At 37.5% G+C, this 26,612-nt stretch overlaps 6 protein-coding genes across 6 annotated transcripts; 3 read left to right on the plus strand and 3 right to left on the minus strand.

Annotated features, from left to right (window-relative positions):
* Nucleotides 1-778: 778 nt before the first annotated feature.
* Nucleotides 779-10,578, minus strand: LOC105201475 (small subunit processome component 20 homolog). The gene is made up of 8 exons (XM_026137827.2): nucleotides 10,417-10,578; nucleotides 10,062-10,342; nucleotides 4,796-9,973; nucleotides 4,367-4,622; nucleotides 1,952-3,575; nucleotides 1,444-1,874; nucleotides 1,066-1,335; nucleotides 779-969 (listed from the first exon to the last, which is right to left on the minus strand). The coding sequence occupies exons 1-8, from the start codon at nucleotides 10,459-10,461 to the stop codon at nucleotides 826-828; spliced, it is 8,229 nt and encodes a 2,742-aa protein (XP_025993612.1). The 5' UTR covers nucleotides 10,462-10,578; the 3' UTR covers nucleotides 779-825.
* Nucleotides 10,579-10,662: 84 nt separating this feature from the next.
* Nucleotides 10,663-15,627, plus strand: LOC105201394 (protein brunelleschi). Its single transcript, XM_011169388.3, has 12 exons — nucleotides 10,663-11,800; nucleotides 11,937-12,210; nucleotides 12,288-12,486; nucleotides 12,685-12,896; nucleotides 12,968-13,166; nucleotides 13,250-13,664; nucleotides 13,746-13,966; nucleotides 14,061-14,421; nucleotides 14,534-14,690; nucleotides 14,762-14,939; nucleotides 15,023-15,246; nucleotides 15,322-15,627. Exons 1-12 carry the CDS (start codon nucleotides 10,863-10,865, stop codon nucleotides 15,511-15,513), a joined length of 3,570 nt encoding a protein of 1,189 aa, XP_011167690.1. The 5' UTR covers nucleotides 10,663-10,862; the 3' UTR covers nucleotides 15,514-15,627.
* Nucleotides 15,628-15,689: 62 nt separating this feature from the next.
* LOC105201395 (ATP-dependent DNA helicase PIF1) lies at nucleotides 15,690-17,862 on the minus strand. Its single transcript, XM_011169393.3, has 2 exons — nucleotides 17,715-17,862; nucleotides 15,690-17,608 (listed from the first exon to the last, which is right to left on the minus strand). The coding sequence occupies exon 2, from the start codon at nucleotides 17,581-17,583 to the stop codon at nucleotides 15,715-15,717; it is 1,869 nt and encodes a 622-aa protein (XP_011167695.2). The 5' UTR covers nucleotides 17,584-17,608; nucleotides 17,715-17,862; the 3' UTR covers nucleotides 15,690-15,714.
* Nucleotides 17,863-17,868: 6 nt separating this feature from the next.
* On the plus strand, nucleotides 17,869-19,357 carry LOC105201396. Its single transcript, XM_011169394.3, has 2 exons — nucleotides 17,869-18,063; nucleotides 18,142-19,357. The coding sequence occupies exon 2, from the start codon at nucleotides 18,179-18,181 to the stop codon at nucleotides 18,689-18,691; it is 513 nt and encodes a 170-aa protein (XP_011167696.1). The 5' UTR covers nucleotides 17,869-18,063; nucleotides 18,142-18,178; the 3' UTR covers nucleotides 18,692-19,357.
* A 508-nt stretch (nucleotides 19,358-19,865) lies between these two features.
* Nucleotides 19,866-21,231, plus strand: LOC105201397 (queuosine salvage protein). Its single transcript, XM_011169395.3, has one exon. It carries the CDS (start codon nucleotides 20,069-20,071, stop codon nucleotides 21,077-21,079), a length of 1,011 nt encoding a protein of 336 aa, XP_011167697.1. The 5' UTR covers nucleotides 19,866-20,068; the 3' UTR covers nucleotides 21,080-21,231.
* Nucleotides 21,232-21,736: 505 nt separating this feature from the next.
* On the minus strand, nucleotides 21,737-26,476 carry LOC105201398 (cleavage and polyadenylation specificity factor subunit 5). The gene is made up of 6 exons (XM_011169396.3): nucleotides 26,192-26,476; nucleotides 23,444-23,644; nucleotides 23,302-23,365; nucleotides 22,222-22,387; nucleotides 22,024-22,138; nucleotides 21,737-21,932 (listed from the first exon to the last, which is right to left on the minus strand). The coding sequence occupies exons 1-6, from the start codon at nucleotides 26,308-26,310 to the stop codon at nucleotides 21,911-21,913; spliced, it is 687 nt and encodes a 228-aa protein (XP_011167698.1). The 5' UTR covers nucleotides 26,311-26,476; the 3' UTR covers nucleotides 21,737-21,910.
* Between the last annotated feature and the right edge of the window lie 136 nt (nucleotides 26,477-26,612).

Here is a 26,612-nt window from a genome sequence, read left to right on the forward strand (position 1 = left end):
ATACGATAATAAAAAAGCGTATTAAAATAAGGTTGATACATATACAAAATAGATATACTTATTATCTACGTAAACATAAATAATAAAAAAACTCAATGATTTATAATCCGTTTGAAAATTGCTATTGCATTCACTATTAAATTCATATTGATTAAAATACATTATATTCGACGTGAAAGAGCGAATACATGGTGTATAATCGATCAAATCATAAAAAAAAAAAAAAAAAACAATAGCAGATAGTGAAAGAAACGTCAAATTCATGAAGTTGTTTCACTTTTTTATATCATTTTAATTAACTTAAAGAAAGTCTTCTATTATAATATTATTATAAATTAAAAATATTGAAATTGGAGAAATTAAAGGCACTCTTTAAATTTTTTGAAAAGAAATAGAACAGAAAATAAAATTTTTAAAACAAGATAACATAATTTTTTGAAAAATATACATTTTTATAAATGTACATAAAAATCAATTACAAAAATGACACACACACACGTACACATGTGTGTATTTTATATATATATATATATATATATAACACGTACACATGTGTGTATTTTATATATATATATATATATATATATATAATTTGTTGCACAATATTATGAATGTTTAAATATTTATACTATTATAAAATTTATCTACATAAATATTTGTATATTCTCCTACATTTATAGAGTTCTTAAATAGTCGTTCAACTATTTTATTTATATATATTTCGCTTATATAAATATTTACAAGTAACAATTATTAAAATATAAATTTTCTACCTATGTATTTAAATTGTAAAATTTTTTATTTAAGTTATATTACATTTATAAATTACATATCATCCAGTTCTGCTTTTTTACGTTTTTTTACTCTTTTGCTTCCTTTTATGGTGTCCAGTTTTCTTTTTTTAGCCTCCTTCTTCTTTTGTTGTTTAGCCATTTTACGTTTAGCTGCTAGGTCAGGATCTGTCACAAACTAATAAAAAAATATATATATATAAATTCTGTGTACTTTTTTATATCCTGCAATATAAAAATAAATAAAGATGTAAAACAATAACAATAAATTTACCTGTTGCGCGCGAACTTTTTTTCTTTCTGCCTTCTTAATGTCCAACTTTTGTTGCACTTGATTCAGTAATTTGACATATTCTTCATTTCCTATGGATTTTTTAATCATAGTAGCTACTTCTTTGGCAAGTCGACTTAATTCAGTGTTCGTTTCTTCCGTTATGGTCATCTCTCGCACCAATGGCGACATGATATTAAAAAGTACCGCGTTCAGGTACTCCATAGGCACTGTTTTTACTACACCCGCAACAAACTTAAACATTGCAGTTCTCTGAAAATATATCATTCACATAATTTATCTTCAAATATATAATACATATCTACAAAATATTTTATAGATGTATAAATATTTGGAAATAGGACTTTTTTAATTTCATACCACTGATGTTGACTTTGGAGCTTGCGTTATTTCTATGTTAACAGCTTTTCTCAGTCTCCTAATAAGCCAGTGAAAAGATAAATTGTTACTATCATTCATCTTATTTCCATTATCTTGGTCATCATTTTTCGCAGGTCTTGTGATCGATTTCAACATTTTTGCGATAAAGATTAGATTTCTGACAACCTCGTCTGCTAATTGCTCAAATGTCATGTCCGGATAAAGTTGAGCTACTAAATCTAAAATTAAACTCTTTAAAGTGTCGATGGGCTTCGAGTACATGTAACCTTCATGTACTGGATCGCTATCTGAATTATTTAAAAGTTCCACGACTTTATCAACGTCAAGAGCAGCCAAAATAAAACCAATTAATTTCACTGCCGCTAATCGAATCCACAAATGTGGATGCGCCAACAATGATTGGCTATATTCTGAAATAAAAAATGTAAAAATACAGAGTACTTATTAAAAAAAAAATCTTTCTAACATTTCAGTAAAAATAACTTACCGGCAAAAGAATCAATGGAATCTTTGTACGTTTCATTCGTAAAAAAAGATGTGTGTTTTGCTATTTTTAGTAGCAATTGTAACACTTGAATCAAATGATGATCTTCCATTCTTTCTTTCTTCGAATCTTTCTGCGAGAATTTTACGTGAAATTGCTTCAATAACAACGGCGCGACTTGAGGCAGTCGCGAATCGAATTTGTTTTTTTCAACAGTCACGAATATGCCACATAACTGTGCTGCTAACGTCCGGTATCTTATTTTAGAATCACTTAGCCACTGAAGAGGCCACTTGTCAAACAGCTTATTCCTAACATTAAAGGGTATTCGCATAAGCATTTCTTCTATACATTTCGCACAAAGTTTACGACAGGTTGGATCGTCATCGTCTATCAATCTTGCACCGGTCATTACAAATATGATTTCTGCTCTTTTGGTTAACGTTTTCAACGGAAATCCCGTGACAATGCTGTGAATCATTTCTAGTGCGCTCAATCGGCCCGGTTGCATCTCGTAACTCAACTGAGTAAGATAGAAGTATATGTGTTTGTCCAAATGCTTGCCAAGCGGATAACCCATGAGATAAGAGTAGAACACAGAACGCGATTGCAATTTAACGTGCTCTAATTCCGAGGTGATACTCAGCATCGCTACTTTTTCCATGACGGTATACATTTCAGCGGTAATCATTTTTCGATGTATTATAGCCTTGAGCAAGGTAAATGCGGTAGCGTGCTTATCGCTGTCGTGTAAGTCTTGCTCCGCGTATAAGATAAGAATCTTCAGCTGATCAGCATCGATGCTGAAGTATTTTACGTCGCGAACGAGTACGGACATGCATTTGAACGTGGCCATCACGAGATCGAAGTTGTCTCCCTTGCTTAAACCCGCAGCGGCGTATTTATGCAAAATGTTAAACATAGAAGTACAAATGTCTGATATTGACGAATGCATCGAAGCTAGGTCCATCTTAAGCATCCAATTTAAGCATTGTAACGCTACAGTACATAGCTTAATATGATGCGATTTTAAACAATCACTTAAAAGTGGTACAAATGGTTCCAGGTAACGTTTGTATTCCGTGCCGGAGATTTTGTCTCGTTTCAGCAATATGTGATACAGTTTCAAACCGAATTCTATTATTACATGGACGTTGGCATGCTTGGTAGTCTTTGCAGTGGCTTTAATACCCATCCTGTTTTTGGGTTCCTGTGGTATGAGGAAATAATCCGACTGCTGTATCAAAGCTTTCGTTTCTCTTCTCCGCTCCTCTTCCACAAGTTTTTTACTTTCCTTTTCCGGCATGAGGTCTGGTATGCTTTCCGAAATAATACCGTAAAGAAATATGAGCATTTGTTCCAATGGTATGTAAACGTTGTCTGCCAATCCCAGAGTTACGTTCCGAAAACACTCCACGATCTTATGTATCGTTTTATGCGAATGCGTCTTTATTAGCATTTCCTTTAACGGCAGAATCAAGTCTAATAAGCAAGATTCTGTTATAAATTCCGCTAAAATATGGAAAATATCAAAGCTCTTAGTACTCTTTGCCTCTGACACGTTTTTAACAATACCAGCTACCTCCTTTTCTTCTGCGGTTAATCCAAATAAATCCACTTTACACACCTATGTAAAAATAATTATTTAAAGATACACAATTCAAATATCTGTTCAAACTTTATCAGTGTATTGTAGTAGTTATTACAGATAAAAGTGTATCATACAAATACAGATAAATACATTCCTTCAAGATTTGTTCAAGATTAGACATTTAAAAAAATTGGCAAATAAGGTGATGGTTCCACTTATGAATCAAGTCTTAATTACGAATCAATTTACAAAATTAAATGTTTGCTATATATATATATATATATATATATATATATATATATATATATATATATAGTAATAAAATTGCAAAACTCTTCTTGTATTTTTTTTGTAATTATTGTAATATAAAATCACTTTCTCAATCACTGCTGATATTTAAAAAAAAATGGAATATTATTATTATAAAACCTCCCTAATCATTTTTCATTGAAATTGTAATATTTCCTACTTAAATTGACATTAACAGCCTTTTTAAATGTTTAATCATTAAATTTACACAAATTAATGAAAACTACTTTAACTTTAAATAACCCATAATTGGGATCGACACCTTATTTCCAACAAATAAATTGTCAAAAATATTATTAGATATTATTTGTGAGATTGCTTAAATAATAGAGAAGAGAAAAAATCATAATTAAATATCAGATAATACGATGTATACTATATTACGAACACGACATTACTAATACGATATTACGATAATGTAAACTATATTGTGTCTACTAATATATTTTTCATCAATACTATTAAATATAATGGCAAAGTTTGTGCGATCAAACATTTTAGAAATACTTAATACTTACAGACAGGATGCTTTGTAAATTATTATTGATATCACATTTCTGGAAATACGGCTTCAATGCGAGTAATACAGCCTGTACTGTATACACGAGAACATGTACTTGGAAGCCTCTTGTTAACAATGTATTTAGTTCTTTCAAAAGATGATGAAGATACTTTGGTCCTAAAGTTATCATAATTTTCTGCAGTGTCTCGCGAGTCGCACGTCGAACCGATTCCATACGTGACTTTAGGAATGTACACAATTTCATAAAAATTCTGGAAAAAAAAAATATATATATATATACGTTACACAATTTTTTGTAAAGCAATTATTAAATATATACATTTTTTCCTCTTTTCTTGAAACTTTAAATTTGAGGATCTTGGATTAGTGCCAGTAAACAAAATAATTTAAAAAAAAAATGTAAAATATTTGATACGTTGCTTACCCTGGCAGATTTGCATCCAGAAGATTCTCGGGCATTTTTTGCAATAACTTAACAAGCGCGAGAGCAATGGGAACTCTCAGTAAATCGTCCTCCTCCGTTTCAGAGGCGATCTTCTTCTTGTTGATTTTATGACTACTCTCCTGCCGAGTTCTCGCCATGATAGATCGATGTAGTTGACGCAGCAAGTCGTTCGAAATACTGAATATCACTTTCTTTGCGCCGTATTGAGAAAGTAGCGTTTGTCTTTCCATTATCGGTAAATTTTCTTTTATCACTTCCTTATCCTTTTCTATTATCTCTTCAACACCTTCAACATTCTCATCGTTTAGTGCTTCCTCCAATTTTTCCTCATCTCCTTGTTCCGTATTTTCAAGGTTCTCATCCTCACCAGTTACATCATTAGTTTCTTCCTTTTCAGTGATAAAAGCAGAGTCGTCTTCGGTTTCTGTCGAAGTAGCTTCGACATGCGCGACTTTCTCTGCTGGCTTGTATTTTGAAAGATCATAATGGAAGGAGTCCAATATAATTACTACTATTCTAACGACTTGCTTCTGGAACTCCGTGGAGCTCCTTAATTTGCCTAAATAATGCTTCAAGATAATCTCATAATGATGCCACGGTAACAGCTTGCACACTACTCCGACACTCTCGATGGCGGCGTCAATGAGGCTGTTCTTATGAATGAAAGCTTCGTTGCACAAATACGAGGAGCAAAGAGGAAGAATAAATTGCGTCAACGTTTTAGGATTAAACGGTTTCTGCAATGTCTTAGCAAGCGCGCAGAACTTCAACAAGGCACGAGCTCTCCTATATAATTGCAGATGTTGCATGTTCTCGAAGAAGTCGACCTCGGGATCGGCTCGATTGGCGAGTAGGGACAAGTCTCGTAAAACGGGATGTACGTCCGCGCATTCTAGGGCCAGGTGTCCCAAAAACGCTATCGATTGAAAGCGAATGGCCTCGTTCTTGCTCGTAATGCCCTTCCTCATAAGCGGTAAGATAGTGTCGTCCATTAGGTAACGCCTGTTCAGGACGTTACTCTGGTGCTCTCTCGCCAGTTTCGTCCCAACGAGCTTCAGGCACTGGCCGGAGCAATCTCGCATCGCCAAATCCGACTCGGTTTTCAGAAAGTAAAAGCAGTTGTGTATCACGGTTACGCCAAATTCCAGTGTAATCGCGTTTCTGCCAGCCATGTCGCTGATCAGGTTGAAAGCGTCCAATCTCTTCTGAAAGTCCGGTTGATCGATCCACCTGTGATCCCACGCGTTAAGCGCAGCTAGAACGTCACAATCCCGGATCATTGCCTCGCGACGCTCCTCCACAGACCTCTCAGCGATGGTACGGTACAGCTGCAGAAGAATCTTGCGAGCGGGCACGTCCGACACGAAGCCTATCAACGGCGCGATGGAACGCAGGTGAATCTCCGGCTCATTCACAATTTTTATCAAGTTTGTGACGGTCGTCAGCAGTCCCATAACGGCCACCTCGTTACTGCCATACATAGCTTTCTTTATTAACACGGGTATTATTAGCTTCAGCACTGTGTTGCATGTCTCGGCGTCCGTGACGAATTCAGATATTCGCGACAGTATGATTAACTCGGTCTTGTTCATGCTCTTATTGGATCGTTTAAGTTTATCCTTGATGAACTCCAGAATACGAGGAACATGTGGCAGGAGTATAACGGAGCCGTAGTTGACCCCGGTCGAAAGTACCTTCTCCTCCACCTCGAGCACATTGGTAAGTATTGGTGTTAGCGGTAAGAACGGCTCGTCCACCTGCATCGCATTCTCATTGGATCTCCCGTAGTCCTGCAGCGTCAACATCTTCTCAATTATCTCCAGAATGGCATTGATGACGGATTGATGCGTCTTGGGATTCGACAGGAGTCGCATGATGTAAGGAAGAGGAGTGATCGACTCGTTGTCCTCCTGGTGCTTAGCAAACAACGGATAATACCGTGGATTCTGGCCCCACGCCATGAATAGCTTCAGCAAGGCCGTAGGACTGTGTATACCGTCGGCAGGCAGTTTCTGCAATAAAGGAAATATCGCGACATGATAGACCGCGTCTATCTCGTGCCGTTTCCAGTCGTAGTCCTCGAAGTGCGTGAAGAATCTGGCCAGTATGCCGATACAACTCGTCCTCACGTTCTTAATCGTCGATAGATATCCCGGATAAACCTCCCCCGATTTGCGCAGAATGCCGTCCACCTCGGCCAAGATGCAAATCAGTATCCTGAGCAAACGCGGCAGTAACTTCGTCGACATTTTCCCACCAAATTGTTCTATCATTAACGCCAGCAGATTCACGGCGCTCTGCATACGTTTAGGCGGCATGACGTTATTCAGGTCGACGGTATCGATGATGTTCCCAGCGTACTTTCTCAAGTCGAACGTCTCGTCCACTTCCAGCGATACGTACGACTTGAACGGTCTAAATGCCATTTTGACGAACACGATCATCTCGTCCTCCTGCGCACCGCCTAGAAAGCGCAGGATGATCTTCCTCCGTGCGAATCCACCGGCTTTCCCACCGGTCCTTATGCCGATCTTCATAATCATTTTGGCGTAAATAATTCTCATTATGAACGGCATGAGATTTTCGCGATGCTCCTCCTCTATCATGTTGCTCTCCCGATCCAACTTGAAGCGTGCGAGCTCGTTCTTAAAATTCTTCTCATTTATCAAATTGTACAAAGACTCCTTGTACGGTAAAAGATATTTGTATTTGTACGCGAAGAGACAATTCAGAGCAGCTCTCTGAATGTCGGCGTTCCTCGACGAAATCAAATCCAGATAGATCTGATGCATCTCCGCTTCTCGATGTAACATTTTCGGATTTTGCACCTTGTCGAATATCTCCATCTGGGCGAGTAAAAGTTTCACCTTGTGATTCCTTTTCATCGCGTCCGCTCGCGCGATCTTTACGCTCTCGTCACGCTCCTCGTCGCTTTCGTTCTCGTCATCGTCCGTGTCATTGTCAGCGTTGATTAATTCTTTACGCTTTTCGACATCGCAACACTTGCCCTCGTCGGAATTGGATCGGAAAAAATTTGCATTTACGAAATCGATGAATAATCCGGTTAAGTCTCTATTTTTTGTCTCGGCGTAATGTGAGAAATGTGTCATGCATTTCCAGAGAAGAATCTTGTGATTCTCAAAATCAGGCTTGTCGTCGTGTCTCTCTATTAACATTTCCAACGACGAAACCACTTGGCAATCGAATGACGATTTTCGTTCAGTCTCCGGTACATTGTTAGACGTTAACTCGGTCAGAAATATTGGCCAGAACTGCGAGCATTCCTTGTTGCCATAACTAGCTATAATCGCAGTCACCGGCTGCCAGAGCAGGGAAAAATTGACGTACAGATTGCCAATCAAGCATCGTAACGGAAATTCGTAATACTTCGGATTTAAATTAGCTACCGCGTAATTTTGAAATCCTAGAGCTTGCAAGTGCAGCAACTTGCTGCGGTAATTTTGTATCGTCGCGGACTCGCGTTCTGCCAGGTACACAAGCTCCATAGCATTTTTTCCATCACCAATTTCCATCGAAGGCCTCTTCAGATCTTCGACGTTAGAAAACAAGGAATACAAATGCGCCACGATCAATCGAACATTGCCATAAGGTGAACTGAACTTTTTTACAACATTGTCATTCAATTTATCAAACGATTTTGAATTTATATAGTCCGCGTGATGCTGCGACGTAGCGAAATACGTTAAGCAGAGATCTATCGCGTTTAAGATATATTTATTATCTTGGTGTTTTTCAACAAGATCAATTATTTTCATGTCAGATTTTACCAAAAACTCGTGAAGATCGCTTGGCTCTGACATGTGTATCAGTGATTCCAGCGTTAATAAAAATACGAAAGCCGTTTTATTAACGTCCGCAGTATCATCCGCATTATATTCCAATATTTTTTGATGCAAAAATAATAAACCATCTTTCAACATGTTCTTAAATTCTTCGCGCAACGGCTTCAAATGTGGTAAAATAATCAAAATCCTCAATGCGTCGAGCGAAACGGTATCAGTAGACAACGTTTTCAATTCCAACAAGAAATAATCAATAATCTCAATTCCGATATTCCGTATATCTAAAATATATTTTCTCCATTTGTTCAAAGTTATGCCATTGAGACAAGGTGATGCTTTTGCGAGAATTATTTTAGCTAACAGAAGTAACGTTTTACCATCGAATTTGTTAGACATGCTGCGCCGCAATACGTGGGGCAACGCCAAGACTTCAAACGAAGAATACGATATTAAATTTTCAACAGCGGAGTACAATAATTCCACATCGTTTACCGCCATAATTTTCAGCAATAGCTGACTCGAGTTCTCTTGCATTAGCTTGACGTTGGACGCCATGAGTATAGCAACAGACACGTTGATAACTTCTTGCAAGACATTATTGTCTTCGCTCAATGTGTCCATTATGACAACAAATCTTTTTGTTAAGGATACAGTGTCGGTTAAGAATCTTCCGTTTTTATAGTTGATAATGATATGTACAAGACGCAGAAATAGAATCAAAGCGCGTTTCCTCTCAGATGATTCTAACGACTGCTTCGATTTTTCGACAAACGCGTCAATTACTTTTAATATAACGTTCCACATGATATCACATTTTTGTGGATGTATATTTTGCAATATGCACGTTATGATTTCTCGCAGTACTTCGTAGGTGAGCTCTTGGTCGATAGATTCATCTTGCAGAGCATTGAAATAAAGCAACAACATCTGCTCGCCACAAGAATGGAACTGTCCTGGAGTACCAGATACAATCTCAAACAACAGCTTTCCACAACCTGATACCCCATTTTTCTTAGCGTTTTCATTTCTATCCTCCAGAGCATGCAGCACCAGTTTCAAAAAGGAATCTTTATCCCTAATCTTGCGACCTACAAATGCAAAACTTTCGGCAGCAAACCTGTTTACATAGTCTGGCTGCGTGTCGGCCAGCAGTGGCAGCAACAAAGGTACCACAGTTCTAATGTTCTTTGTCAGATATTTCCAAAGAAATTTAAACAAATATGCTAGAGTAGTGAAAGCATACTCTATCTGCTCGGCGTCTTTTGTTTGCAGCAGACATATTATCTCAGACAGAAATTCTGGGAAATAATCGTAAAACTCTTTCTGAAGATCTCTTGCTACAGCTATTATCAACCTACAAGGAAGAATAAAAAAATATATGCCTAATAATAACGAAAACTTTGCGGTGCTTTTATACACAATTCACGTCATGTGCTACTTACTCTAGAATCGGCTGCAGGAACAAGGGATCTCGTTTCTTCAGGTACAACATAAGCGTGTCGATTACATGTTGCTTCTTGTGAAGCAACTGGGGCAACGTGACAATGTCCCGCACTTGCTTCCTGAAGGCGGTATAGCCTTCCGTCAGGTTGAGAAAGTTCCATTTTTGCAGCGTCTCGTGAAAATAAGTCTCGATTTCCTCGGCGTCATCCTCATTCCGATGTGCCACACGGTGAAAGACATCGACGTCGATCTCCGTCACTCTCTCGGAGAACGGCTTGAACTGCGACAGAAAAGACCGGTTTCAAAGCCACGCGATCAATTTAACCTTACGCGTTCCCTATCGACTCTACTTACCCGGAAGACGTTCGCCTCCTTGTGCCGGGTTGGCTTGTTCTTCATGCTAATGGATTGCCTTGGCGCACGTTAATCGAGCAAACACATCGTTCACTTCATTTAAAACATTCAAAGGAACCGAATCGAAGCGGAACACATCCCACGTGCGAACTCCGGGAATACCTAACCTAACTCTGTCCTAACCTATGCTTTGATGCGCAAGCGCCGTGCTCGTCTATTCCCTCACCCCATCGCCAATACCTGCTGATGCCAGCCGTCGAGGGATTGTCAATCGCTGTCAATGTTGTTATGAACGGAACAGATTTTATTTACGTAGTGCAAGTACGAAGCGCCGTGCGTTCTCGCTTTTTCCGACGACGACGTAGAGAAATGACAGGATCGGTGGCCGGATTGGAGAGCGTCTAGGCACCAAGGTCCAAGTACCCTCGAACAAATCGATGGCATAAATGCGCTCGGCTATCAGCGTTATCCTGTCGAGTCCGGTGCCCGACAACAAGATGTCCCATCCCGATTACGAGCAGACCGCCCACGATCACGCCGCCTTGCTGCTGCTGCTGAGGCCGGTCGGCACGCAGATCAAGCCGAAGACGGTCAGTAGGTTATGCGAGCGGATCGTCAAGGCTGGCAGCAGGTTCTCCGTGTCCGACTCCAGCGGTGGCACCCGCGAGATCCTCGCCCGATTCGTCAGGGAGCATCCCGTGGAGAACAACGACTGGGGGGACTTTCAGACGCACCGTAGACTCCTAGGCCTGATCACGTTTGGCAAGTATGACAATCAGACGGAGCTGAACGAGCTGTGCAGAGTACACGAGACCCTCAAGGTGAAGTACACCAGCACTCTGTACGACTCGCGAGCCATTCTCTTCGGTCCCCTCGAATCGAACGGCCGTCACGAGCCACCGCCAGGCTACACCACGCCCAGCAATTTCAAAACGCGGGCAATATTTTACGCGGACGAGGCGTGCCCTGATTTAGAGACGCAGACAGCCGAGTATCTCAATTTTCTATTCTGGATCCTGGAGTCGAAAAGGCTGGAGCGTTCCAGAGAGAAGATAGATCGTGTCTCGCTTCTGTTAGCTCCATTCGAGAAGAAAGATTTCATCGGGCTTGACCTCGAATCCAGAAATAATAAGAAAAGATGCGTGGGCCGCATGACAAAGCATTTAGGGGATTTGTGTCTTCAAGCTGGACTTCCAGCCGATGCCCTAAATAATTATAATTCTGCAACCAACATTCTGCAAGCCGTCAACGATTGGCTGTGGTTGGGAGCGGCATACGAAGGTCTCTGCGCTGCTTCAGTCTTGGTTCTTTATCCCAACATGTGTCGGAGTCTTCCATTGCAAAGAAATTCTTCCCTGCAAGAAGGAAGTCCAAGTAAGCAAAGGTATGAATCAAAGTTATGTGTTATCTTTAAAACATAAAATTATCTTTTTCACAAGTCATTACATAGTTAAAACATCAAAGTATCTTATAAGAAAACTTGGGATACAAGAGTTAATAAATCATTTATTGTTTTATAGACGAGGTTCACAGGCTCTTACGGTTTTGCCATCTCCACCAAGTGTAGACATGGTAAAAGCCAGCATGCCAAATATCTTACTACCTGAGGAAATATCTAAGAGATATCGCGAAGCTATAGTGCATTACAGTAAATATCAATATGCAGGTATAATTGAAACTGAAGCTAGTTTCAAAGCTACAAGAATCTCAATAGAACAGAACTGCACTTTACAAGCTGCGTCATATTTAAATAATGTTGTACTGATTAATTTGCCTCTCAGCGAGCAAGAAAAAGTATGTAGCATTAACATAACGCTGAATACTTCAACGTGTAAAGCTTATGAAAGTGTTACATAGATCAAATATTTCAGATTGACCGATTCACTACATTATCAGATCTATATACGAGCTTTGGTTTTGATAGAAAAGCATCATTCTGTTTACGATTGGCCGCCACTCGTCATGTCTCGCAAAACAATCCTAATCCAGACTGGCAACAATGTTACAATTTAATGTTGCAAGCTACATCTGGATTTAAATTATCCTTGGATCCTGTTGATATGCCACCAGGTTGCTGCAATTATACATTTCATAGAATTTTATATTCTAAAAATATCTTTCCTGATTATACATTATCATATATTTTACATAAAAAATATACTTTTGTATTAGTTAAAATCTTTTTCAAATAATATATGTTAATGAAATATTTGTTAATATAAATTTTTTCTTCTATTTTTTGCGAAATTTAAATTCATATTCTTATAGGTGGACAAAGAGGATGGCCAGCTATACAAATCCAAATAATAAATGAACTTGTTGCTGCTGCAAATCGAATGGGTAATCCGGCGCTTGCTACAAGACATCTAACGTTTTTGCTTCAAACAATGTACAATCATTTGACACTTACCGAACGAAAGGATATTGCACTACAATTACAAAATGTTTCTCAACAGTGCGAGGGTGCACCAGTCCCCCTTGTATGTTAAAAAAATTATGATGCGAATAATGATATATCGTTTCATTAAAATAAACAATGTTTTTGTGACAGGTTTTAGATTCTGGTACTGTTATACCACCGGCTAATCTATTAAACATACCAAAAACGAAATCGTTTACTTTGAAAAACATGCAGCCGCACTTACAGCCTCAAAAGATAGAAAGAGTAAAAGAAGATCATGGTCCATTTTTATTTACGCCAATTAACTTCGGATCCTTGGAGCGCAAAAATACTTCAAAAAGCAAAGTTGGTATGTACATACTTAAATATTGATTAATAATAATAATAATATAGTATCATATGCCTTCTACAGAGAACTTTTTGTCATAACAGATTATTTGTGGGTGGAAGGAGATATCTGTGAGGTGTCAATGCAGCTCATAAATCCTTTACCGTTCGAATTGCATGTGTCTAACATGAGACTCTTGACAAATGGTATAGTATTTGAATCAATACCAGAAAGTATTAGCCTGCCTGCAGAGTCCGGCCCGATCGCGGTCACATTAGCGGGTAGACCTAAAGAAACTGGAGATTTAGAAATACTCGGATTCAGCACACACACGTTAGGAGTTAAATCTAACTGTAGATTGAGATACATGGAGGGTATGTTACATCCTCAGTATACGGTCGAAGTCATTCCAGCTCTACCGAGAATCGATGTCGCAACCAGCTTGCCTCAAACTGCCAGTTTTAGTTCCGGCGACAATATAGTTACTAGCGCGAGTATATCGCTTTATGGCGGTGAAAGGTTCGTATCTACTGTAAGAACTACAAAATTCTTTTATCGACATTATCATTTTTATGGTAAAATAATTTCTTTTATTTGCAGCGCTGAGTGTACCGTGACAATAACGAATGCTGGACAAGTTCCTATCGAAATGGTCGAATTATCAGTGCAGTCTGCTTTGGATGCTGTAACTGAAAGTAAAATTTTTAAATGGAGTGATGAAAATCTGATGACGCAATTGCCTTTGCAACCTGGCAGCAGTGCAAGTCTCACTTTATATCTATACGCAACGACGGATTTCATAGCACCCTTGATTAGAAATGGTAACGTAATAATAATTCTCATATAGTAACAAGCAAATATAATTTTCAAATTTTACTGTTTTCTCTTTTTTATTCTTAATAATTTATTTTTTAGATGTTACTAGCAGTACCTGCCTCAGCCAACCAAGCAGTATAATGTCGCATTCAGGTCACAGTTCTTTACCATCTAGGCTTAGTTCTCCGTCTCACCATACGAAAAGACAATCCGAACTGACTTCTTCCTTCAGATCAGGAATAAGTTCGCATTCCGGCCATTCTTCCTTAGCAAGCACGCGTCTGTCGAAACTTGCAGTACCTTTACACACATCTAATATTATCGAAGGTCAATTAAGAATAAAATACTCAGGAGGTGCAGGCCTAACAACTGGTTACTGCAGAATTTCATCTGTTTTTATAACCATTGAGATGCTACCCAGCGTTCAGATTACCAATTGGGATGTATTGCCGGCTGAAACGTAAGTTATAAAAATGCAAATACTTTTTATAAAATATTTATTCATACAATTTGTATCTCACATACTGTCATATATATTTTTTATCTATAAAAATCATCTTAACACTTTTTAGACCATTGCAATTTTATCTCGTATTGGACGTGACAAACATGACGAATCATGAAATGGAATTACATTATACACAAAATAAATGTATATACATGGAAGGTAAAGAACCATGTAGAATTCCCGTTCCAGTTGACCGATGTCCACTTAATAAATTATCTATGGTAATAACGAAGAAGAATCTATTTTATAACATATTATAATGTAACATAATTCTATTGTTTTTCACTTATAGTTAAATGGTACTGGTGATACGAGTGAACTTCAAAAGATATGTGCCGAACATATAGCTTCATTGGTTGATCTACGTTGGCAATTACTAGGTACCGAGTCAACAGGAAAAGCCACCCTCTCCGGTATCACTTTAACTCAAGATATGTTGGATCTAGTTAGAATGAGTCCTTTACAGTGGGGTGTGTACATACTGTTTACTATGTGTATAAATTAATAATATATAATAAAGATTTGAAATTAAATTAAACTCAATACTTTTTAGAAATAACTATCAATGACATTATTATAAAAGCACAAGAAGAACTGTCATGTGCTTTGGGAGAATGCATCAGCGTTGGTGTGGGAGTATGCAACGCTCTGGAGCATCCTCTGAGTGATCTTACATTGTCCATTAATTTCTATCAGGACCATCATAATGGAGTTAATAATTATCAATTAGAAACAAGGTTATCCATAGCTGGAGCAAATAAAGTTATGCTGCCTACTGTAAGTCTCAATTTTCATAAATGCAATTGTACACAAAGCTCATATTTCCTCTATTTTATCATAAATAAATAACAGTTACAGGAGTATGGCAGAGCCTATCATGAATGTCGTGTAGTATTTTTCACTGCTGGTCAGTACAAAGTAGATATTCAATGCAGTAGTAAAGAATCCGCTCCAAACTCTCCAATACTTTATTCGGAGCTGGTAAATGCAGGGCATACATGGCGTTATATACCGCCCATTGAAATAACTGTCGACGATTATTAATAGTAATATACACCACTGTCTACATGAGTAAACTGTAATATTTGTAAAAAAAACAGCCAAAATGTTTTAATTATATATATAAAAAAAATAAAGAAGATATTTACGTTAATGAAATTAATGATTGTTATGTTTATTACGCATGTTAAATTTAGTTAAATTTAGTTTTAACAAGTATATGCATAAGTCTAAAAAATATAAATATTATCTTTTATTTCCTTCCAACTTTATTTTCTTGCCTAGAGGAATCATTTCTATCTCTTGTAAATTCCTCCTAAACTTTTTATAAAATTCAAGTACAGCTGTATTAGCCCATACCTGTTGATTACTAAAATCTAAAACGCGTAAACTTTGTAAGCTCTGAGCTCGTGAAAGCGCTACGTAAGCTTGACCAGCATCAAATACCCTCGACAAGCACATTTCCACACAGTCTAAAGTTAAGCCCTGACTTTTATGAATTGAAAAAGCCCATGCTAACTTTAAAGGAACCTGCTTTCGGTGTACAAGAGCACCAGAACTAGTTTTGATTGTCCATTTCTCCATTTTTGCCTCATAATGGGTTCCAGATCGCAACTGAATTACTGGTATATCATTTTTAAAATCGATAACAACACCTCGAGCCCCATTCACTAATCCACTAGTGATATTTATATTTTTCAGCAGCATAACTTGTGCGCCTACTTTCAGTATTAATTTGCCTGGTAGAGACAATTGCTGATCCAACATATGTGTCATAGAACTATCAGAATCTTGCGCTGTATATACTTTAGTCTCACCTTTAAGTTCGTTCAACTGAAATTCATTAATCTCATCAGCCTCCTTCACGTGCGAACACAATCTGGTCGCTAATACTCCATTGCTTTCAATTTTTTGTTTCGCTGTATCCTTTAAAATGTCTACAATATCATCCGTGACTCTACCTATCCTAATGCTATTTAATATTTTTACGAACGCCTCGTCCTTCTGCCGATGGACAGTACGTAATTCGAAGTTAAAATGAACACATTTTTGCCAAGCCTCGCTTTGGAAGCAAAATTTCGGTTTGTCATCAGTCTTGGACACTGGAGGTAATTGGAAGAAGTCACCACACAAAATCAATTGTATTCCTCCGAAAGGTCTTTCCGTCCTGCGCACGTGCCTCGCTACTGCTTCGATCTTGTCAAACAAGTCACCATCTACCATAGAAATTTCATCTATTACTAAGTGTTTCGTTTTTCTCCATATTGAGGCTGCAAATGGACGGGAGGCCAACTGGAAGCATCTCTCCATGGTGCCGGTACCCAGACCAATCCCAGCAAACTGATGTAATGTGATTCCACCTATGTGACAAGCCGCTACCCCGGTGCTTGCCGTGGCCATTGTTACGTCCGGAGGAAGCGCCGAGATTATCTTTTTCAACAGAAATGATTTCCCAGTGCCTGCGCTACCTGTGAAAAACACGTTCTTTTTGCTAAGCACCGCGTCCAGGATTCGAGTTTGCTCTTCATTCAACTGTATCGCAGTGGGATTCTCGTATAGCTTTTTTGCTGCAGGCACTTTAGGACCGTCGTTGCTGAAATGTTTCCGCTTCTTAACCATGCTTGGTGATGGAGTGGTGACCGTCGCGCGCGATACAATTAAAGCTTTCTCTTTCGCCCTGTTGACCTCCGCGCTAGTAGTTGGACTGACGTCCTCGATACCACCCGGCTGCACATTCATCATGAGCTTCTCCCGCAAGGGATCCTTTACGGTTTTCGCTTCCTGACCCGTTAGCTTGACGAATATGGTCTTTAGGAAATTTATCAGCTGAGTGGAGGGTGCGTTTGACAGGAACAACGTGCAGTTCTGTTCCTTGAACTTGATAGACGCCTTTCCCTCGGTCATGAATTTATTAAATACCGACACACCTTTGAGGGGTAGCTTCGTGATCAAGTTCGCCTTCTCGGCGCGCACCTCTACGAGCATCTCGCGCTGACGATCTCGAATCAGGCGCAGCGACGCCGTCCTGTGAGTCGTCTTCCTCAGGATAGATCCCTGGGCGTTCAACCATTCCACGGCGACGGTGCAGGTCAACGAGCAGCCGTCGGAATCCATGTCCTCCACGAGTAGAGTCGTTAACCTGGAAAACGCCAGGCGCAGTTGACTCGATGCGAAAATCTCAACGACAGATACAACATTTCGAGCGAATATCTTAAATATTTATACTTATGGTACTTGGTGCTCACCTGCTGAAAACACGAGGAGCGGGACGATACAGACGAGACGATATTACTATAAGCGCGACACACGCCAAACGGTAAACCAGAAAACGCGCGCAATATCTCTGTGGGCTATGTAACCTAACCTGTCCTAACCTTAAAAGAAATAGGGACTTCCCGGCATCCGGCTGACCCGGCAGGTAATTTCTCTCTAGTCGCAACTCAATCGTGTATACACAATCGCGTATACACAGTGTGTACACAAGGCTTAAGTCGTTAATTAGAGTGAACTGCGTGGCTGTTTTCGAGGAAAACGGAAAACCAAAGGCCAAGTAAAGACTTGGCGATTATGGTGTGCTTCATTAACCAGAAATCCGTAAGTCTTAATTCAAATTTAATATGATCGCTTATCAATGAATTTCCGGAGAATAACGATATGCTATTCTGTGTGAAGGAACAACTTGGCGAGGAAATTTTTTAATTGCCGAAACATGCCCAATCTACCTCAGATGCCTAATTGGTCTGATTTGCCGATGCCTCAAGTGCCTAAAATATCGGATATAACTTCCAAATTGCCGACTATGCCTACATGGTCGGATATATCTCGATTGCCCACATTCCTGCCAGATATGCATCTGCCCACTTTTCATATCCCGGATATAAAAAATGTCATGTATGGTATGCCATTTGATCCAACGAAATTGGTTTCAACGTTGGTTCCCAGAATACCAACAGGAGTCCAAATACAGTGTTCAGCAGGCCTAAAAACACCATCTATTATACCTGTGCCATCTGGATTGACGAATATCCAGTCTGGTAGACAATTTAATCTGTCACAAATATCTGGGATATCATATTATCTGCCATTTAATCTGGTAGGTATAGACTGTTGGACATCTGTACAAATAACAATAGGAGCACCATCACAAACAGAAACAACAACGTCACAAACATCAACACCAGAAGTACCACAAACAGCAGAAACCACTGCTGCAAGCAGATAAACACATGAAGCCACTCTATTGGATCCAATTTCATTTGAAATGGAAAAATAACAAACATGAAAAATTATCTCATATGGAAACAGTAATATAATATTAATATTTCATTAAAAAATGATAAAACTATTAAAGTGATATAACTATTAAAATGATAGAACTATTAAAGATGACGAGTTCTGATATAACTATAAAACTATTAAAATGATATAACTATTGGATGTATAGCAGGCGATTTGTAAATATATATATATATGAATCTTTTATTTAAAAGAGTGTAATGCATTTTGATACTTAAATTCTCAAAGTTTATAAGTTTATTGTTGTCACTTTTTTGATGTGTTGATTGGTCATTCAGCGCTTCGTGAACGGTTGTCATCACGGAACTTGTATATTTTTGACTATGTGTATTGAGGTGTTAACAGTGTAATATTAAATTTGTAATTTGTATAAAATTATGTAATATCAAAAATTTTGTAGCGCGCGCCTGTTTTGCCTAGTCAGTACAAAATTACAACACCTTTCAAAAAAAGGCGCCAAGTGTGCGTGCGTGCGTATTTATTTATTTTTACCCCTTTATTTTTCTTTTACAAAAACCCAAGTGATACTATCTCTGTATGTTATCATTGTAAAATCTCAGTCCAACTGAAAAATAAATATTAAAAAAAATAATCCAATCTAAAAATAAATTTTTCCAAAAAACTAAATTCTTACAAAATAATCTAACTTAAAAATGTATTTTTCCAAAAAAATATGTGAAATTTTTAAACAGTGCCAATTTAAAGATTTCATATATTAAAGAGAATATATTGCCGTTGCATAAGCCATAAGAATTAATCAGTCACGGTCGAATGTCGAATATTCTCCACATTTAACTGTGATTGATCAATGACTTATGATAGCGACTAAAGGCTTATAATTGTAAAAAAGCCTTAACCCAAAGGAATGCATACATAGTGACCGCGCTTCTTGATTTATTACTGTGCTTTTCGACTTTGCGTCGATTCGATAGTAGAATTAGCACCATTTTTTATTATAAAAATATTTAAAATTGTTTAATTAACATAAAAACAATTATGATAAATTCAAAGATGACAAAAATATCAACTATAGTAAAAGTATGCAATGTCGATCGTCTATTCGTCGAATTATTTCTGGCTGAGACAGAATGACGTTATCATATCTCGCTGACGCGACACCTAGAAGCGGCTGGAGGGAGCGTGAAATCGATCGAGACATTCGCTATTTCGAACTTCGAACCAGTATTTTGACGGAGCGAAGAACAGAGCCACAGAGCGTTCGCAGGTGTCGAATAGACAGTTGACAATCATTCTAAACAGCTTGATTGAGACAAACCGGTCGGCCGACGAGAGTTCTGTTATCATGGTCCTGATGCCAAAAGAGTCTGCCAAGCTAGTTGCCGGCTTGGCGAAGCACGTGTTCATCGAGGAGGCGGGTGTAAAGAAATTGGCACTGGCGGTTCTCGATGGCTTGAAAACCGGTAAGATTCGCGAAGGCAATTTCTCGCAAATCAAATTCCACCCCAAGCCCGATGATTCCAGAGCGGCAGACTGGATATTCGTGCTGGACACGTTGAACTTCTCATTTTGGACCGAGACGGGCGCGAAGAAGTGGAAGGTCAACGGGGAGACCGGCTACTTCGCGTTCTGCGCCGCTGTCAGCCGTGCCATCGACGACGGAAAGCCTATGTGGGATCCCAAGTATTACTCGCAAATAACGCAGCAGGATGCCGAGGTCATCTTCCGGGGTGACGACGATGTCGGTATTCCGCTTCTACAGGAGAGAATTAAGAGCCTGCACGAGGCTGGAAAGGTCCTGTTGGATAAGTACAAGGGCACATTCACGGAGTGTATCAAATCGTGCGAGGGTTCCGCGGAGAAGTTGCTCAAGCTGATCGTTAGGGAGTTTGACTCGTACCGGGATGAGGCCGACTACGAGGGACATAGAATCAGCATCTACAAGAGGGCTCAGATACTGATTGGCGACATCTGGGCTTGCTATGAGGGACGTGGGCTCGGCGAGTTCCGTGACATTGACAGCATCGCGATGTTCGCCGATTATCGTATCCCCCAAGTGCTCGTGCACTATGGCACGATGCGCTACAGCAATCCGCTCATGAGCAAGCTGAAATCCGACGAGCCGTTGAAGCAGGGCAGTCCAGAGGAGGTCGAGATACGTGCCTGCTCGATTGAGGCGGTCGAACTGGTGTGCAACGAGGTGCGAAGATTGATTACAGCTGATCCGAAACTGGGCTTGAATTCCACGGATGTCAACGCGATCGTGATCGACCACTATCTGTGGGACTATCGGCGGGAGTACGCGCAAGAATTGGAACACATACCGTTCCACAAAACGAGAACCATATACTATTAGAAGGTTGCGCGGGACGCAACGATATTGCCTATTGAAAAGCCAGTTTCCCAATCCCATCTATTTCGCTTTGGCTATATTTTATTATATTTTTATGCTGCACTATATGTAAAAAGTGAGAGAAAATAAAATAAAGTTTATTATATTTTCCAGTATTAATAGTTCTTTTAAATGTTATATAATGCAAAAACAGATTAGCAGTTAGATAATTATTGATAAGCTATCTAGTTATCACAAAGCACGAAGAGATAAAAGAATGAGAGTATGAGAAGTATATAAGAAAAAAACAGAACTTTAATTACAATATATACAATAATATAAACATATTTAGTGAAGATTATTTATATGAATTTTTTACTGCTAAATAATTTAATTATCAAATAAATTGGAAATTTAGAATTTATTAAGAATTTTTTTTTTATCTTGTTACAAAAAAGAATTGAAAAGATTGAATTCAATTCATGTTACAACATAAATCGAAATGATCAATACAATTCAATTACATATACTGAGAAATAAAGCTAATAATGTTTATGTAGATTGTTTTATGTACATTTCGAAATTAGTTAAATTATCTCTACATCATTGCAGATACAAAAATAAAACATAGAAACTTACATCTAGATACAAAAGTTGACGGAATAAGATAAGCAAGTTACATAAATACTACTTAAAAAATGATTTAATTCGCAATACATCATATACATTGATCAGAAATGTCTTTCAAGTATCATCCACCTTTTCATCTCTCATCCGTGTTTACTTATGAAATCTCTAATTTATTAAATTATATATAAACAGAATATTTTGAGTCTTGTCTTCCTAATTTTAGTTTCACATATAGATAAAATTAAACCTGAAACACAAATATGCAATTTTGTAATACGTCACGTTTCGTTTCTTTGTCCCACGCGAGATATAATGCGAATTTTTTTTTAAATACGTACCTGCAAAGAGATTGTGGCAAAGACGAGATTATGGGACCGTAACCTTGCGAGTTATCATACAATTCAAATAATGGTGCTGCGACTAACTTGTAATTCTTCGGTACAGCGAAGAGAGCTAAATATAAAAAGTAACAGATAAATACACACCCACGAAATTAATTAAATATACGTAAAAATTTTTCCAAATTGTTATTATACCTTTTTCTTGTAGTTGCACGAGAAATAGTCTCTTGTGCTCCTTTGGTTTTGTGATGTGTGGTGGCACGTATGGATACTGAGGTGGTTCAAAGTTCGGACGCCACCAGTTTCCAATTGTGTCTTCTATAACCCATTCCTGTTTCACCCCATCCTGCCGTCCGAAAGTCTAGAAAGCAATTCCACTTTGCTGTCTAACATTGTATTGTATTGAGCTTCAAATAAACTATGAGAATAAAATACATTCTTCTTCTGTCAGTCCACTAAGAACATGGTTGCACAACATTTATTATATTTCGAGATTGAGACATTTACGGTGATCACCTAATGGCATCAATTCTAACAATATTCAATTTTATTGATGATTGACACATAGCAATAAATCTCTTTGGAAACCGAAAGCTGATATGGATATTTATTTAGGAATATACGTACATTTCCTACCACCTGCATAGTGTTCATATGAATACTTAATTAAGTGATAAGTGAAACCGTATCACATATGTATTAATAGTTTTAATAAAGAATATGATAGAGATTATAAATCTCAAGTTTATTAATTGTCATGTAATCTGACAATTGCGAATGAATGCGTAGGTCTACATATATTGTGCCGATCAGATTTTTTCCCCTCACAATAAAATTCTAAACCCTACCATCGATGTAATCGGTTCTCCAAGTTTATAAATTCAAAAAATTCGCGACATTTATATACAGTCTTCTTGTCACTTTATTTTACATTCTTGTATTTTATCTCGTCTTTTCTGCATTTCTCTCTCTGTGACACATACATTATCGAAATAAGAACAATGTTCTTAGCCAACCAATACAATAACGTGCGGTATCTTTCAACATCGAAGTGTCCGGGCATGCAGCACGCCAAAAGTATTACAAAATATTATAAGAATAAATGAGCAAGCCCCTATGTGGAGCTACAGGCCCGGTTACATAAGTTCTACAAACGTTTGCAGGGTTTATACAATAATGTTGATGTTCATAAAGACAATATTACAATCTAACGATATAAAAGTGCCACTCCTAGCCAGCCTGTAAGGCAGCGTAAGGCGTCGTGCTAACTGTTACCTCTGTAAGGAGCCGTTTTAGGCCCTCTACCTCATCTTCTCCTGTATTGAGTTCTCCGCCAGGTCTGGAATAAAAAGAAAGTACATAGAATACAGTACCTTGTCATTAAATCGCATAACTTTTCAAAATTCTCGAAACTTACAATTTGAAGAATGTTGTGCCAAGTTGCAGAAGAAGAACATGTGGCAGTCCGTGTTCGTGTACCAGCAAGACACCTTCTACGCTTCTCCGCATGCCGATCTTGTCGAATTCATCTCTCATGCGCTGAAACCTTGCCGGTACTGACGGATCTTTCTCGAAGAGTGGCTCTTTTGTTCCAAATGTATAGTTTGTCAAAGGATATCTATGATAAATGAGTTGTATTCTTTTGTTAGGCTTCTGTATATGTTTAACTTAATCCATCAGTAATTAAATCCAGTTTCTTCAAATACAGCTTGATGCGATATTACAATATTCATTCATAACTACATAAATATACACAATGTAACAATTTAAATAAATTTTTTCGCTATTTTTATATTTCAATATTAACAGTATTCATATTTTTCTAATTTAAGCAATAGAAGCAATACAAATAGATTTATAGATATTGAAATTATGAAAAATTATTCTATTATCAAAAAGAGCCTTTATTATCACTAAATATCTTTGTTAATAAGTATACACTGCATCAGGTATATAAAATTTTGTAAGAGTCTATAATTTTTTAATTTAGATTTTCAACAAAACAAAGTTTCTAATAATATTCTATTCTTTTTCTTACATGTTTAATAATGATTTTTGATTTGTATTGTCAAACTTAGACAGTTTAAGTATAATTATAAACTTAAAACGAAATATTGATATATTGCAATGTAATATGTATATGCCTAATATTACATTTCATATATAATGTTATAATTAATAATAGTTTATTTGCCATAAAAATATCGCTTTATGTTCAGATTTACATACGCATATATAAAACATTTCAACACATCGATAAAGCTCTACATTCACATTGAACATTTGATATAGTCAAATTAAATATAAATAACAGCCAAACATAATTTTGTTATTTGTGGCATTACAATCAATGCACACTGTATTCAATATATAATATGTGTACTCATTAAAGTGTGTATTCATTAAAATAATAAGAATATTTTATTATATTCTTAGATTTCTGCTTATTTCATGCTTATAAGTTTATCAATTGTGATTATTTTATAAAATTATTTTTTGTAATAAAAATCTATAACTTTAAATTAGATTTTCCACAGAAAATTTTTCTAATTTTTCAAAAATGTCAAAGAAATATATGCTCAAAATATGTGTGAAATATAAAATAATTAAATTTGTAGGTCAAGTCTCGAGCTAATAAAGATAACGTTGTTATTAAAAATAAAAACAAAAATTTTCTTTAATAGTAGACATTGATTCACAAATATTTGAAACATCCAAACATTCCAAATGTTTGCAAATCAATGTCTATAATTAGAGAGAATTTTTATTTTTATTTTTAATAATGTTATCTTTATTAACTCGAGACTTGACTTACAAATTTAATTATCTAATTTTGCACTCTATTTTTTTTCTTACACTTTTAATAATGATTTCTGATTTGTATTGTCAGACTTATAATTATTTAATTCTGTCTATATAAATTTCATGATATAACTGATATCTCAAATACAATTTGATATATCAGTTATATCATGATACATATTGTAATAATATTAAAGCTTGTTTAAAGAAGATAATATAGAAAATACAGCAAAAAGATTAGCTATTAATATTTGATAAATACATGCAAAAAGTCTGCATGTGGTGCGAGATACATTGACATATAAATATACTCTGTAACATTTTGATTTATCAACAACTGCTGCAAATGCAACGTTATAGGTGCACGTACATAATCATGAAGAGCACAAATAATCATCTATATGATCCTATAACGTTACATAGATCTCAGGTACAATTACATTTGTTTTAAGAAGATCCGTTTTGCCTTCTTATAACAAACTGGCCAAAATAATCGCAATATTTGTATTATATTAGGTACTATCTTAAAATGTAATACAACTAGGTGTATAAATATATAATTGTGAACTACCTCGTATAATGTAGTACATTTACATATAATACATAGATATAGCATATTTTACATGAAATGGAAGAGTGAAATCATGAATAAAACATATACAGGCCTCCCCTGGCGATCATATAAACTTAGAAAATAATACAACCTCGTCAGGATTGTTTGATCCCTGCGATGCATAAAATCTTAAGATACAAATTGCACTTTAACAATTAAAACGAAAAGAAAAGGGGCACAGCGGGGAATCTCTTCGCACGCATATCAAGAATATCGACAACCGACTCTTCGCATTACGAATGCAAAAAGCAAATGAAGGGAAACGATTATTACGACTTAGTTTACGACACTGTGAAGAGGAAACGATGCTCGACGCTGCGCGCAAAATTAAATGCCGGCAAGATCTCGCGTAATAATAGCTCGTATATCGTGCGACGCCAGATTCGAAAATTTTAAACAAATGGTACCGTCGTAAATTTGTACAACTGTTGCGTGTAAATCGCAGTGGCTCTCGACCAAGAACGGCGTACATAAAGAATTGCAGCGCCTGGCGTGTGTGTATGTGTGTGAAGAACGACGGATACGAGTTGCTTAAAATTCCAGGGCCTTGGGGGGAAAGAGACATCGCGGTAGGAGAGAAAGAGATTGTTTCTATCGTATTTCTCTTTTAGGAAGACGTGATATTTCGATTGCTAGCGCGTCTGCCGAGACCGGTCGTGGTCGTGGTCTTTCTATAGAAGAGAGGCGGTCAGAGAAACACAATAATTTAATTCTATTGTGGATATTCGCGCGTCACGTCGCGTCACTTACAAATTCACGGTCCTGTTGATGGTGACCGATTGATTTTGCACCACCTTCCCCTCGAACGAACTGTTGCTCGCCCTCCGTGGCCAGCCACTGCCCTTCACTTGGCTCGTCGCCATCGCCATTTTCGTCCCTTCTGATTGAATCGTAGCTCCTCGAAAGCCCTCAATTCCGAAATCAAATCGATCAAATCTTCACAAACGATCGTAGGGCAATGGAGTACCGGAGGCAATCAGAGGCAATGGAGTCGTATCAGACAATCGGACGCAGCCGCCGATTCCGCGCGCGGGGCCAGCTCGCTTTCGTTGCTACAACGGCTTAAGATCGCTTCTTATGTTGCGTTTATCACTGGACAAGATTCTGACAGCCAATAACAAAGTAAAGCTAAAATGCATAGTAGAGAAATTTTTAAAGCTCTCCCTTTCGG

The sequence above is a fragment of the Solenopsis invicta genome, chromosome 11 (genome assembly GCF_016802725.1).
Source record: "Solenopsis invicta isolate M01_SB chromosome 11, UNIL_Sinv_3.0, whole genome shotgun sequence".
Taxonomy (NCBI): domain Eukaryota; kingdom Metazoa; phylum Arthropoda; class Insecta; order Hymenoptera; family Formicidae; genus Solenopsis; species Solenopsis invicta.